Source organism: Scleropages formosus, chromosome 2 (genome assembly GCF_900964775.1).
Source record: "Scleropages formosus chromosome 2, fSclFor1.1, whole genome shotgun sequence".
Classification (NCBI taxonomy): domain Eukaryota; kingdom Metazoa; phylum Chordata; class Actinopteri; order Osteoglossiformes; family Osteoglossidae; genus Scleropages; species Scleropages formosus.
Window position 1 is genome coordinate 41,266,957 of NC_041807.1, and position 12,150 is coordinate 41,279,106.

Below are 12,150 nucleotides of genomic sequence, written 5' to 3' on the forward strand. Positions count from 1 at the left end.
GACTCACTGTACACACTGCACTGAAGTGTATCCATCACTGGAAGCCACTGTGGGCAAAGAGGTGTGTCCCGAACACTAGTGTCCAGGGGGAGCGGCTGTGACGTGAAGTGTGCGCCAAGTGAATCAGCGTAACGTTTGTTCAAAAAGTAACGTGACGGGAATAAAATAATAAAACACACACATCAGGCGACACATCATTGTGTGGAAGAAGATAATGTAACATGTCATTGTGCCACAGAGCACCCCAGGACCGCTACCCAATGGGGGGGGGGGGGGGAACTCTGGTACCTTATTTCCACCTTTGCTCCCTGAAGGTGCGGCGCCCCCTACTGGTCACGCACAATTACCCATTCGCACTCAGGGCGGCACCGCAGGCTCCCTACCGCACTGCGAGATTCCCTCTAGCAGAACTATTCCAGCGCACACCTCGTACATGTATAAAGCAGCGGAAGCAACATACGAGCAGCTCTTTGTTTTGCAACACAAAGTGAAAGGAGAGGAAAAGCTCATTAAAAAGGGATTTTCATCTTTATTTAGTGACCTAAGAGTACAGCGTTGAACCCTAATCCACAGTAAACTCTAGTGGACGATGGCAGACTGGACAAGAGGAGAAGCTGAGCGACAGATCTTGCGTTTCTAGAGTGTACCTAACAGATCAGCAACACACACACACACACACACACACACACACACACACACACAGTCTGCCCTACCGTAACGGTCCCTACGTGTTCCAAAGGGAACACTTTAAAACAGCTACCACCACCACTTCCCAGGTGCACTGTTTGCGTTTGGTTTCAGTGAAGGAATGTGTGACTTGTCCCCCCCCCCCCCCATTCCCATGCTCCCTAAGCGTTGTAGGAGGACGAGGACACACTCCCGCCGTGGCCCGTCCAGTTGGTGTGGATGAAGTGGCCGGGCTTGGAAAGCAGCTCGTAGGTGTGGGCGCCGAAGTAGTCTCTCTGAGCCTGAGGGAGGGGCACATGCACAAAGAGCACAGGGCTCCTTTAATAACGACGCGCTCGCTGGGTCCGAGAGACACGAGCACCAATACCGCAGCAAGAGACGGGACAGTCCTCACTTGCGCGCTCTGCTCTTTTACGCTCCACAGTGGCACCTTCCTACAGGAAGGAATGTGGCTTAAAGCATCCCAGAACCAAGAATGCAGTCCCCATCCCACCCCGAGTATGACATCACCACTTGGTCTGGACCACTCTCAGGGCGACTTATCATGCGCGCACCATACTTGCGGTCTCACCTGGAGCAGGTTGGCAGGCAGCATGGCGTGTCTGTAACCGTCGTAGAAGGAGAGGGCCGTGCTGAAGCAGGGCATGGGGATCCCGTGCTGAACTCCAGTGCTCATAACCCGACGCCACGAGTCCTTAACGAGCAAAGCAACCAATAAGAGCAGAGCGCTGAAGCCCCACCCACATCTCCGCCCCCAACTGTATACATTACATTTGGCTCGTTATTTACCCTGCTCAAAGGTACAGCAGCATCCCACCTTTGGGCAGTAGAGAATGTTCGTTCGTTCGTTCGCACACACACACACACACACACACACACACACCTCAGCTTTTTGTACTTTCTGGTGCTGCATCTCTGCTTTCAGACTTTCACTAAGACTCCCACATCAGGGACATTTTTACTATGGTAATTACTAGAGACACTTCCTAGGATTGGAAATAACCTTGTGGCTACAAATGCAGCTACTGAATTGTCTCAGCAAAGGGCACCAAAGGCTCTTCAAAGAGACTGGTGGCTACCAGAAGGAAGTCCACACGGTGTGTGTGTGTGTGTGTGTGTGTGTGTGTGTGACATTACTTCCTGTACCTGGCAGTCCTGCACGGCGGTGCTGAAGAAGCTGTCGAGCAGCAGACTCTGCAGCTCACCATCCCGGTCAAAGGCCTCCTTGATCTTCCCCAGGAACACACTGTCGGGGTGGGGAGGGAAGGCAAGGATAAGCGCTAAACATGGTATGGAAGGGCTGCACCATGGTGCGTCTCTTCGAGAAGTCGGCTGAAAGAAGCACTACACACTGAGTCGAGTGTGCCTCCACCGAGACCCCACAACAAAATCTCGCACATACGATAAAGTGTTAAGAAGGTGTCACTGCGGGGCTGTTCATCCGTCTCAGAACAAAGCACTGAACAACAGTACGAGAGACTTGCAAAAACGAACAGAACTAATCATATGGAGCTGTGCTGTAGTTGAGTGTGAAGGGGGCACAGTGGTGCAGCGGGGAGGGTTCATCTCACAGCACCTGGATGTGGGTTCAACCCCCCACCCTGTGTGTGGGGGTGTTACACTGCTTTGTTGTACAGATGTATGAATGAGCGTTCAGTTTACCACAGTGTCTAACACCAAGTTACCTAGGAGACAGGTGAGACGAGCACAGGTGGACAGTGTGTCCTGCGCCAACGGAGGAGTTTTGTCCCAACAACCATGTCGTTCAAGTGCCCTAACAGGGCTCTTACCACTCACATCAGGTCACTTTCCAGACCCTGCGAAGCCACTGATGGACACACTAACAGCATGTAAGGTAGAGTTCCTAGTTATACCATGTCACTGTTGCTGAAGTAACTGTGCCTGTTTTAAGGGGGTTTGCTGATAATTTACTGGAAATGGGTGTCGATTCTGGGGCTCAATAATAGAGAAACACTAACTGTTAAGAGTGATGGCAACATGACTGATGAGTATTGACCTTTTCGCACTGGGACACTCTGGTTACAGCACAAAGGAGTCCTCGTGCTTCCAGCTCACTGACCTATAGAGTGTGTGTGATGAACAGCAAGGAGCAGTCAGCAAGACACACACACACACACACACACACACACACACACACACACACACACACACCAACCTGCGGATGATGCAGCCTCCTCTCCACATGAGAGCGATGGCCCCATAGTTGAGGGTCCAGCCGAACTCTTTGGCGGCCTGTCGGAGAAGCATGAAGCCCTGGGTGTACGAGATGATCTTGGAGGCGTAGAGGGCCTGAGGACGACGAGCAGGAAGGAAAGAGAAAAGAGCTCCAGTGCACTGTGCGCACTGCAGGGGACACCCTCGCCACAACAACACGGAGGACCTTCCCAACAGTGACCCTCATGTCTCTTAGTGTTCTTACTGCACTAGAATACTATGTTACTCCAGTATATTACTGCACTGCTCCGCCAAGAGGTGGACGACCACTTCCTGCAGCGCAAGGATTCCTTACTGAGCCTCAGGTGAAGACTCACCTTTCTGATGTCCTCCAGGAAGGAAGCCTTGTCACCCTTGAACTGGACCCCATGCGGACCCCCCAGCGTCTTGCTGGCCTCCACACGTTCATCCTTCAGTGAGGACAGGCACCTGGCAAAGACGGCCTCCCCTGTGGGGGGGGAAACATCAGCGAGCTCAGCATTTCCCGAAGTGCTCACAGAGAAATCTTACCATGGTCATGGTAACTCAGTGGTACAATGGAAAAGCCCCCCCGCCACCCACTCCTGGCACAGTTCTGGAGAGCAGGGTGGGGATTAACAAGTTACACAACCTGTTCCACTGAACAGCATTAAGTTACCACTACAGTACAAACAGGGTACAATGTATGATTATGGGGACTGGGAAGAGAAATTTCTTTCCAACTCCACTTTTACCTTTAAGTGACAGTGAAAGGAAGTTTAATAACAGATCCCTAGATGTATTCTTGGAGTGCGACTGAAAGGTCTCTCTCTCTCTCTCTCTCTCTCTCTCTCACACACACACACACACACACACCCTTTTCAGTGACATCCAGCTACATTAAAAACAAAGCAGATATTGACAAGTTCAACTGCTGAACACAGGAGTCATCGGCAAGGATAATTTGTCACCACGAACAAACTCAGAGCACTCATCGGTGCGCCACCTGCTGTCCGACCAGCTCCACTAACCACACAGTACAGGCAGTTCCAGTAGACGCAATACGCAGCGCAACACCGAGCACCCACGCGTATGTGGGTGTGCGAGAGAAAGACGGGGGGCGGTTGGGTGCCGTGTCCCTGCAGGAACAACGAGTATCACTTACTCGCACTGCGCCTGGCACAGCCCCAGCTGGAGTTTGGTTACCGGTGACTCAAAGTCAACAAAGGGACTTGCCTGTTGGCACAAGTGCACACGAAGAATAAGAGGAATAAAGCAGCTCACTAGATACGATGGTAAAGGAAAACAGCAGCGCAGGCGTGACACAGTGAAACAGGGTTAGTGATGCAAGAGGGACGTGGGGAATGGAGTGGAGTGGGGTTGTGGGGGGGAGCTGCCAGTCACGATGAACTCAGCGTTTATCTGACCAGGGACGAATGAAACCAGCGAGAACGGAGCCTGACAAGCGCATCCTTGACTGACCCCGGGCTTCAGACCCCACTGGCTGGAAGCAGCAGAGGACGTGCCAAATCCCCCTTATGCCACAGAAGCTGCTGGGAGGTCACAAGAGAGCCTGAAATCTTCTTAGGAGGGAGATGTTTCCATCACCTTGCTGCTGCTGGGGGCAGAGCTGGTCCTGGTTTGAGAGCCGCGGGGGGGGGGGTTCAGTCCCCTCTCCAAACACATTCATTCTTCAATCATTTGGGCTGAAGGTACAAACCTGCAGCTGCCTCTGGTCACCGATAAAGCCAGCGAAACACGATACGTTATCCAAAGGAGGACATTAACCACCCGGCCAGATACAGAGGGAACATGTAACTCGAACCCTCAGCCTGGAGGATGTGTGGCAACAGCCCTAAACCGAGTGCTGCCGGAGTAGTCTAAAGGACAGATTGCGACACCGGAAAGGGAAGTCTCCAAATTACATCAATACATCTTCAACAAGGAACTTCTTTTAAAAACCATGCGCAGGTTCCCCTCATGTAACAAACACTCCTAGTGAAGGAATTCGGAGAATTGAGGAAAAAGTAATTTGTACTCCGATTTTGATAAGGAAATCTCGCTTCATGAGAAATTCCTTGCCACATAAAAGACGAGCGTTGGTGCAGTCGAAAAGACTCCCCCTGCGTGGGGGGTGCCGTCTTCTGCTCGTGCGGTTGTCGGAGACCCTCGCCGACTGGCAAAATGGTGATTTTCTCCACGTAACAGTAACAACACTAATAAGAATGCACCGTAAGGCAGAAAGAAGCACTGAAAGGAGAAGGAAAGGCAAAGGAAATCCTTACCTATCAGTTCAAAAGGAACCTGTGCTACTCATTACATTTGACACACAACTATACCATGTTCTGAACGGTACTTCTAATTAATGACACTTTCTCATTAACTGAGGATTAACCCATTCACCATCCATTGCAGGTTCCCTCCTACACATCTCCAGCATCACGGTGCAGCCGCGCTTCACGTGGGCTCTTCGTACCTATCAAGGTGACCGGCGTGCCGTACTCCAGGGCGGAGATAGCCGTCCACTTGCCGGTGCCCTTCTGCCCCGCACTATCCCTGATCTTGGGCAGCAGGTGGGCGCCGTCCGTATCGCGGTACTTCAGGATGTTGGCTGTGATCTCGATCAGGAAGGAGTCCAACTCCGTCTTGTTCCAGTCACTGAAGGCCTGTGGCGACACGTCTCGGTCAAACGTTCACCCGACACAAACGCAACTCTTTACAGGGAGTCCAAGAGTGTCGGTAAAAATGAGCTCTGTACCAACGCTGCCCTTTCTCTCGCATTTTGCCAAATAAACGATGCCTTCAAAACGTCCAAGATAAAACTTAACATTTAAATGGCTACAGGGTAAGGTTCAGCTTCCAATTTGATACGCAGGACTTTCGACTTTTCCTAACGCTTCCTACGGATCTGGAAGATTTCAGGCAGCACCATCACACAGCAGAAATGCGAGCGCACAGGAACTGGCAGCAGGAGTCCTACCTGGGCCATCTGGTCATGGTCCATGCAGAGCACGTCCTTCATCAGGTGGTAGGCCTCGCAAATGAGCTGCATGTCGCCATATTCGATGCCGTTGTGGACCATCTTCACAAAGTGGCCCGCTCCCTCGTCTCCCACCTGTCCGGCAGAGGCCAAAAGTCAGGTCAGATAGCAGAGCTTCCATAAGAAGCAGACGCTGACCACAGTGGGCCCGGACTCACCCAGTCACAGCAGGGCTCTCCTGTCCCCACCTTGGCAGCGATGCTCTGGAAGATCTCCTTGATGTGTGGCCTGCAGAGGAAGCATGGGTGAGGGGGAAGAGTTCATATGGGACACCTCAGAGCGAACCGGTGGACACTGCAGCGATGGACACACCGCGCACACTGGGAGTAAAAAACCAGTCCAGTGCACCAGCCATGGCGTTCACCATTTCCGCCCTCCAACATCAACGTACTCCGAGACCAAGGTGACCTCCAGCAGCAGACTCACCATGCCTCCTTTTGTCCCCCGGGCATCAGGGAGGGACCGTAGCGAGCCCCGTCCTCTCCGCCGCTCACCCCACTGCCCACGAACAGCAGGTTCTTCTCCTTCAAGCTCTTACAGCGTCGCTACACACATAAAACTTCAGCTCAAATACACACAGTGAAGCACATCAATCCCCCCCATTAATTCGCCTAAGATGCATTTTCTTCACCCTTTCAGGTGATCTACCAAAGGTGGATCAGCCAAGACCTCCTGGAACTTCCACTGGCTAATTCCAGGCCCCAAGGTCAACTCCCTGGCAGCCCGAGAGCAGCGCCCTCCAGCAAACCCCTACGTCGGTGCACTCACGGTCGTATCTCTGTACTCGGAATTGCCACCATCGATGATGATGTCGCCAGGTGAAAGAAGAGGAACCTGAAACAGGACAAGGGTGGTGTTTAGCTTTCAGGGAACCTCAAGAACAGCGTACGAGAAAGAAACCGCAGAAGCTACTGGCACTCTCCTGGGACAACGGTCCACTGGACAGCAGCCATGGGACGACCGCGCTCGCCAGGTCCGTCCGTCTTTCTCTCTCGCTCACCAGCTTGTCGATGAAGTCATCCACAGCCTGGCCGGCCTTCACCAGGAGTACGATGCGGCGAGGCTTCTTCAGCTTGGACACCATGTCCTCCAGGGACTCGGCACCGATCACCTTCGTGCCCTTGGCCTCGTTCTGCAGGAAGTCGCGCACCTTGGACACAGTGCGGTTGAAGGCACACACCTGGGAGCAGCGGAGCAAAAAACATGACATCACACACATGCATGCACACATGCGTGCGTGCAGCGTTGGTCCCATTCGGGTTTAAATCATTTCAGCTGCGCCGCCGGTCGGAGCGTCAAAAGCAGCTTCAACAACACCAACTGTGTTGTACTTCTCATATCCACATAGTTGGACTTTTTATCAGAAACAATTACGTTAAGATACATGGTCAATATCTGTTACAGATGCAACTCCTTAACCAGCAACTAACTCCCAAAACTGCTGAACGAAGCGGAACTCGACTTACCACAAAACCATGATCGTTCATGTTCAAGATCAGGTTCTGGCCCATGACGGCCAAGCCGATGAGAGCGATGTCTGCCCTGCGGAAACACACACACACGCACTGCAGATATAGCGAGTCTAACTTAACGGGGGGGGGGGGTGAAGATGGATGTAAATGTAGGGAGTCATTCCGAACTGAAGTATTTTATTTCAGGGTTGATGGCATGTCTGCTTTCTCCATTTCCATCCTTCTTGGACTGATGTTCCAGACACACTAGCCGTATAGCTCCACAATGCTGTCACCATCTCTCACTCACTCACTCACTCACTCACACACACACTGCGGCACGGTTGTCACACTTTACTTGTACTCGTGTTCCAGAGGTTTCCCTCGTGAGGTAAAAACCCGCGGTACGCAAAGATACAGCGTGTCTGCCCCCGGGCTGTGTGTCAGGTGCTTTACCTTAGCTGGGCTGTGTTGTAATTTTTACAATCAATGGCAGAAGCACTTTGAGCGGCAGGGGAGGGGGGATTCAAACTTAAGTTACATCCTCCAACTTGGCAACTTAGATAAGCATGCGGCCCAGCAGCACTCCTCCGCTCATTTCAAAATTTGTGTCTCCACTTCTTTACTTTTAATTATCATTTTACATGTGGAAGGTGTCAATTTGTTCCAGCAGAGCAGCAGACCCCACGTAAGTTACTCTCGAGGCCATCGGGAACTTCCGTGGGGGGGGGGGGGGCAGACAGCACTACGCTACGCTACGGGCAGTACAGGAGAAGTAGACGTAGTTACGAAGACTGACAAACGAAACGAGCAGCATCTCCATCTCGCACACGCAGCGGAGCTCCGGAGGCTCACAGCTACACACTCCGAAACAGACAGTCCGCCACCCGGCCCGCGAGTCGAAAGCTCGACTCCTCCGCTCCGCTCCGAACTCGGGCTGTAGGCGAGGCGAGGGGAGCGACTGTACTCACTGAGCCATGGCTGAAGCGCTTCCTCCCGGTTCTGTTAAGAGTCCCCGCGGAATGGCCTCGCTCATTTCCTCCTCCGTCTTAATGTCGTCCAACGGCAGCGCGCGAGACCGGCCCAAATCCCGCCCGCTGCGCTCTCATTGAGCGACACGTTCTCGGTCGGGAAAATCTCCATTCCTATTGGCGCAGCACCGGTGTCACTCACCATCTGGCGTTATGCGCTTTCAAAACGCTTCAGAGACAAACATAATCGAGCCCCTTCCTGTTCGCTTACGATGGACAAAAGCTTCTCCGATGCAGGTTCCTTTACCGAAATCGTTATTTCGACAAATTGCACAATGAATCTTCACCTGACGGCTCAATAGAGTTACTGACTGTGACTATTCAATGCCGTAATCGTGTCGATCGATTAGCAATGTCTGGGCGAAAGACAGACGCACGCTGCGTCACGGCTGCCGCGTGATTGAATTTCGTGAGTCTTCTCTAAACAGTTGTTTAAAAACCATTCGCAGTTCTCATCAATCGAAGACGTAATTAGCATTAATTTCAATGCTCATACTTTCATCCTTCCATAATGCGTTAATTGCACCCATCACACCATCAGTTGATAGTTCAGTTAACTTATTAGGAGACATAGGCTACGCTGCGCATTTAATTACTAACTGGTCTCCTTCGGCTCTTTATAGCTTTTATGTACAATACAGTGACTGACTTAAACGCTCACACGTAAAAACAGACGTAAATGTGATATATGGACAGCTGGTAGCGTAGAAGTAGGTGGAGTTGCTGCCTGTGGACCCAAAGGTCACGTTCGAATCCCACCTCCAGCTGTAGCCCTGGGTGAGGTACTTAACCTGAATTCCTCCAGTGGCCCAGCTGAGTAGATGGGCAAATAATTGTAAGTAACTTGATGGAAGTTCCTTTGGAGAAAAGTATCAGCAATGTGTCTAGTAATTGAACGGTAAAGACAAAAAAAAAAAAAAATTTCAACGAACCCAGTGCAAATGAAGGGCCACTCGGACAGTCCAAACAGGTCCGCGATCACCAAGATTGTTACAGGTGGAAGGGGCAAATGAGAGCTGATGGAGGGCGAGACCAACTGTACCCGGAGGTGGTCTCATGGCGGCCCTGGTCTCACTCTGCTCGGCCCTCGGGAGGAGTGCAAATCCAAATTTGGTTCAGGGGAAGTAGCTTGATGAAGGGTGCTGGAAGTGGGGTTTGAACCTGCTCCTTCAAGTGCGAGCAGCACCTGTGCCCCCTGCACTACCTGCTGCCACCACACATTTTGTATAATTATTTTGCTTCCCTGACAATTTCCTCACAAGAAAATTAAACTGCTCGGTTATTTACCCTCTCATACAGCAAAGTAACTTTTACTTGCTGAAAGGCACCGCAGCTGCTTCTTCCAAGGTATGGCCATAGTTTGAAGGTGCCTCTCACATTTTACTTACCCTTGACGTCACCTCCGTTAGACCTCCCCTTTTCCCTCTGGCTCAGGTGGACCACTTTGCACAAACTCCAGAAGGGCTTTGAAACAGCAGTTCTTCAGCAAGACCTTCTTTCTTGGCTCCCTTCCCTGCGCACCAGCATCAAAGAGGTCCTCATACGGCTCCCTGGTGCATCTTTTCTCCGCTGCGCACCACCGCTCCTTCAGTGACCACGGGCCTCTCGGCGCTCAACTTCCACTTCCAGCGATCCTCTCCATACCTTTCCTCTGGATCCCTGTGGGGTTTTTATTCGCTAAATGAGTGCAGTTTCTTCAGAGCAGTAAGACCTGTGGGGAAAATATCCTTCAGCCGCTCTCCTCGAGCTCTCTTAGCAGACACTCTTGTGCGAGGAGTGTATGTCATTTAGCCTCTGCCGTTCTAGAGAAATTATGACTTCAGATGTTTCCTGTAAGAGGAGTTGACTTTGAAATGAACACAACTAGACAAAGATTTAATTTCTCTTCCACTCACTGTATAGGTGGACTAATCATTCATGTTACATCAACATTAAGAACATTTTTCTCTTCCAACAGTAGGTTTGAACACTGCCCTTTGAACCTTTTGCTTCTTCACGAGCTTCTGACGTGACTGGACGCTCTTGGAAGATCCTCCCTTGACACTTCTTTCCACATGCTGCGAGTGCTGGGACGAAGCAACACACTCCTGCAGAACACACCCGACTCAAAGCAGCCATTGTGTTCAGCCGCATTGCCGTGAAAATAAAGGAAACTGCACAGTACAATTGTTCTGCTAATGCAACTGGTTGTACTTTTATTGTTACTTCATTCACTAAACAGTTCAATGGTGCAAGATTACATACACAGAATTAAGATATCTGCATTACACATCTAGGCTATACAGCAAATGGATTATAATTATTACAAATAAATGAAACATATTTACATTTTAATTCAAGCTCCATACAACATAGATATTTACAAAAGAAGTATGAAAATGAAGCCAGTGTGACAAATGTACAGTGTTAATGTTTCAGTTTGTCGTCGCGACTTGGAGCAGAGGGCACACCCACGGTTCCGTGGGAATGGGTCTTCCGGAGAGGAAGCCTCACGGTTAGTTTGGAGCGGGAAACACTGGGATGAGCACTTCTGAAGGAGCAATGATGAGCTGCGGTTGTCCTACACCTCAGCTATAGCTAGTCTCATTTTCTTAAACTTACAACCTGACGTTAGGAAGGAGGGAAAAAAAAGAAAAAGAAAAAAAAAAAAACCTAATATAGGCCTACTTAAAAATTCATAATCCTATTAAGTAAGGAACTAGCCTAGCGCTAAGTGTACGCTCTGGAGTCCTACTGCTGAAAAAGCTCTTACGATATCATTCAAAATTAGTGTGTTTAGTGACAGGAAGCACTGAATTAATCCAGCTTGCGCTGAAATGCCGCCGGGGATTACACAGCTTTGTCCTCTTCCAAAATGACAAATATAACTTGGGGAAAATAAGTTTAGGCCCCTTCTTTACAGCACTGACATTACATTCATCGCCTCTCCCAACGAAATGCGGTGCTCAGCTGTCTCCTGCCCCCCAAGCAGCTCGTGCCGAACCCACCTGGAGCCCTGCCTCCTCTCACATGCTATGCCTGTTCGTTCTGTGCAAAGAGCTGCAAAGTTACATGCGCTGCAGTGCAAATAAGTAATTCCTTCATGCTCCTAGTTTTTAGTTTCTCTTATTAGTACACAAGTGCAAAAGGAAGTCTTTGCTGTGGAGCTTTTCCCCAGTGCTATTACGGTCAAACAGCTCCAACAGAAAGAATGCAGCAGAAACACAACTTCACAGATTCAACATGAGTAAACAAGCAGTGACTTCAAAGTGATGAAACCTTCATTCTCACACTTTCAAGCTCATATGCTAATAAGCTAGAGCGTTCAACGGAAACGCCTCCGTTTGTGATCCAGAGGCTGGTTGACCTCAACAACACTCATCACACATTTCCATCTGACAAAAATGCCCCAAGAGATACCCAACACCCGAAAACCAAAGGGAACATTCCTGAAGTGCAGTTGGTCTGGGTGATGGCGGTTCAAACAGCATGAAGGTTCACCTGGAACATGTGATCCTCAAGGAAAGGTAAATGCTGCACTGCCCCTGCTCTCCTCCTCCCAGAGGGTGCTCAGTTATACTTGGGCTCTACTGGTTGGCTGACCAGGACCCTGTTTCCTGAGTGTTCACTCACAGGGGGGAGGAGGAGGACCACAGACTGAAGCCCACAGTCCAAAATTCAGTGGAGAGCAAAGATTTCCCATAAACAAATAGCTCTTTCCAGAGGACTGGAGCACATGTCACCCCTTTGCTCAGGGAACAATTATGCC

At 50.5% G+C, this 12,150-nt stretch overlaps 1 protein-coding gene and 1 long non-coding RNA gene across 4 annotated transcripts; one reads left to right on the forward strand and one right to left on the reverse strand.

Moving 5' to 3' along the window:
* Positions 1 to 494: 494 nt before the first annotated feature.
* Positions 495 to 8,423, reverse strand: pgd (phosphogluconate dehydrogenase). The gene is made up of 13 exons (XM_029247811.1): positions 8,343 to 8,423; positions 7,387 to 7,462; positions 6,921 to 7,100; positions 6,689 to 6,754; positions 6,347 to 6,465; positions 6,079 to 6,148; positions 5,861 to 5,995; positions 5,357 to 5,546; positions 3,240 to 3,370; positions 2,864 to 2,997; positions 1,834 to 1,933; positions 1,259 to 1,381; positions 495 to 968 (listed from the first exon to the last, which is right to left on the reverse strand). The coding sequence occupies exons 1-13, from the start codon at positions 8,405 to 8,407 to the stop codon at positions 849 to 851; spliced, it is 1,509 nt and encodes a 502-aa protein (XP_029103644.1). The 5' UTR covers positions 8,408 to 8,423; the 3' UTR covers positions 495 to 848.
* A 141-nt stretch (positions 8,424 to 8,564) lies between these two features.
* On the forward strand, positions 8,565 to 11,033 carry LOC108923267 (uncharacterized). Of its 3 annotated transcripts, none has more exons than XR_001965210.1 (4): positions 8,565 to 8,639; positions 9,702 to 9,749; positions 9,837 to 10,106; positions 10,360 to 11,033. It is a non-coding gene; the product is annotated as an uncharacterized LOC108923267 (long non-coding RNA). The 3 variants fall into 3 exon arrangements; XR_001965209.1 differs by lacking the exon at positions 8,565 to 8,639 and adding an exon at positions 8,656 to 8,811; XR_001965211.1 differs by lacking the exon at positions 8,565 to 8,639 and adding an exon at positions 8,814 to 8,869.
* The last annotated feature ends 1,117 nt before the right edge of the window (positions 11,034 to 12,150 follow it).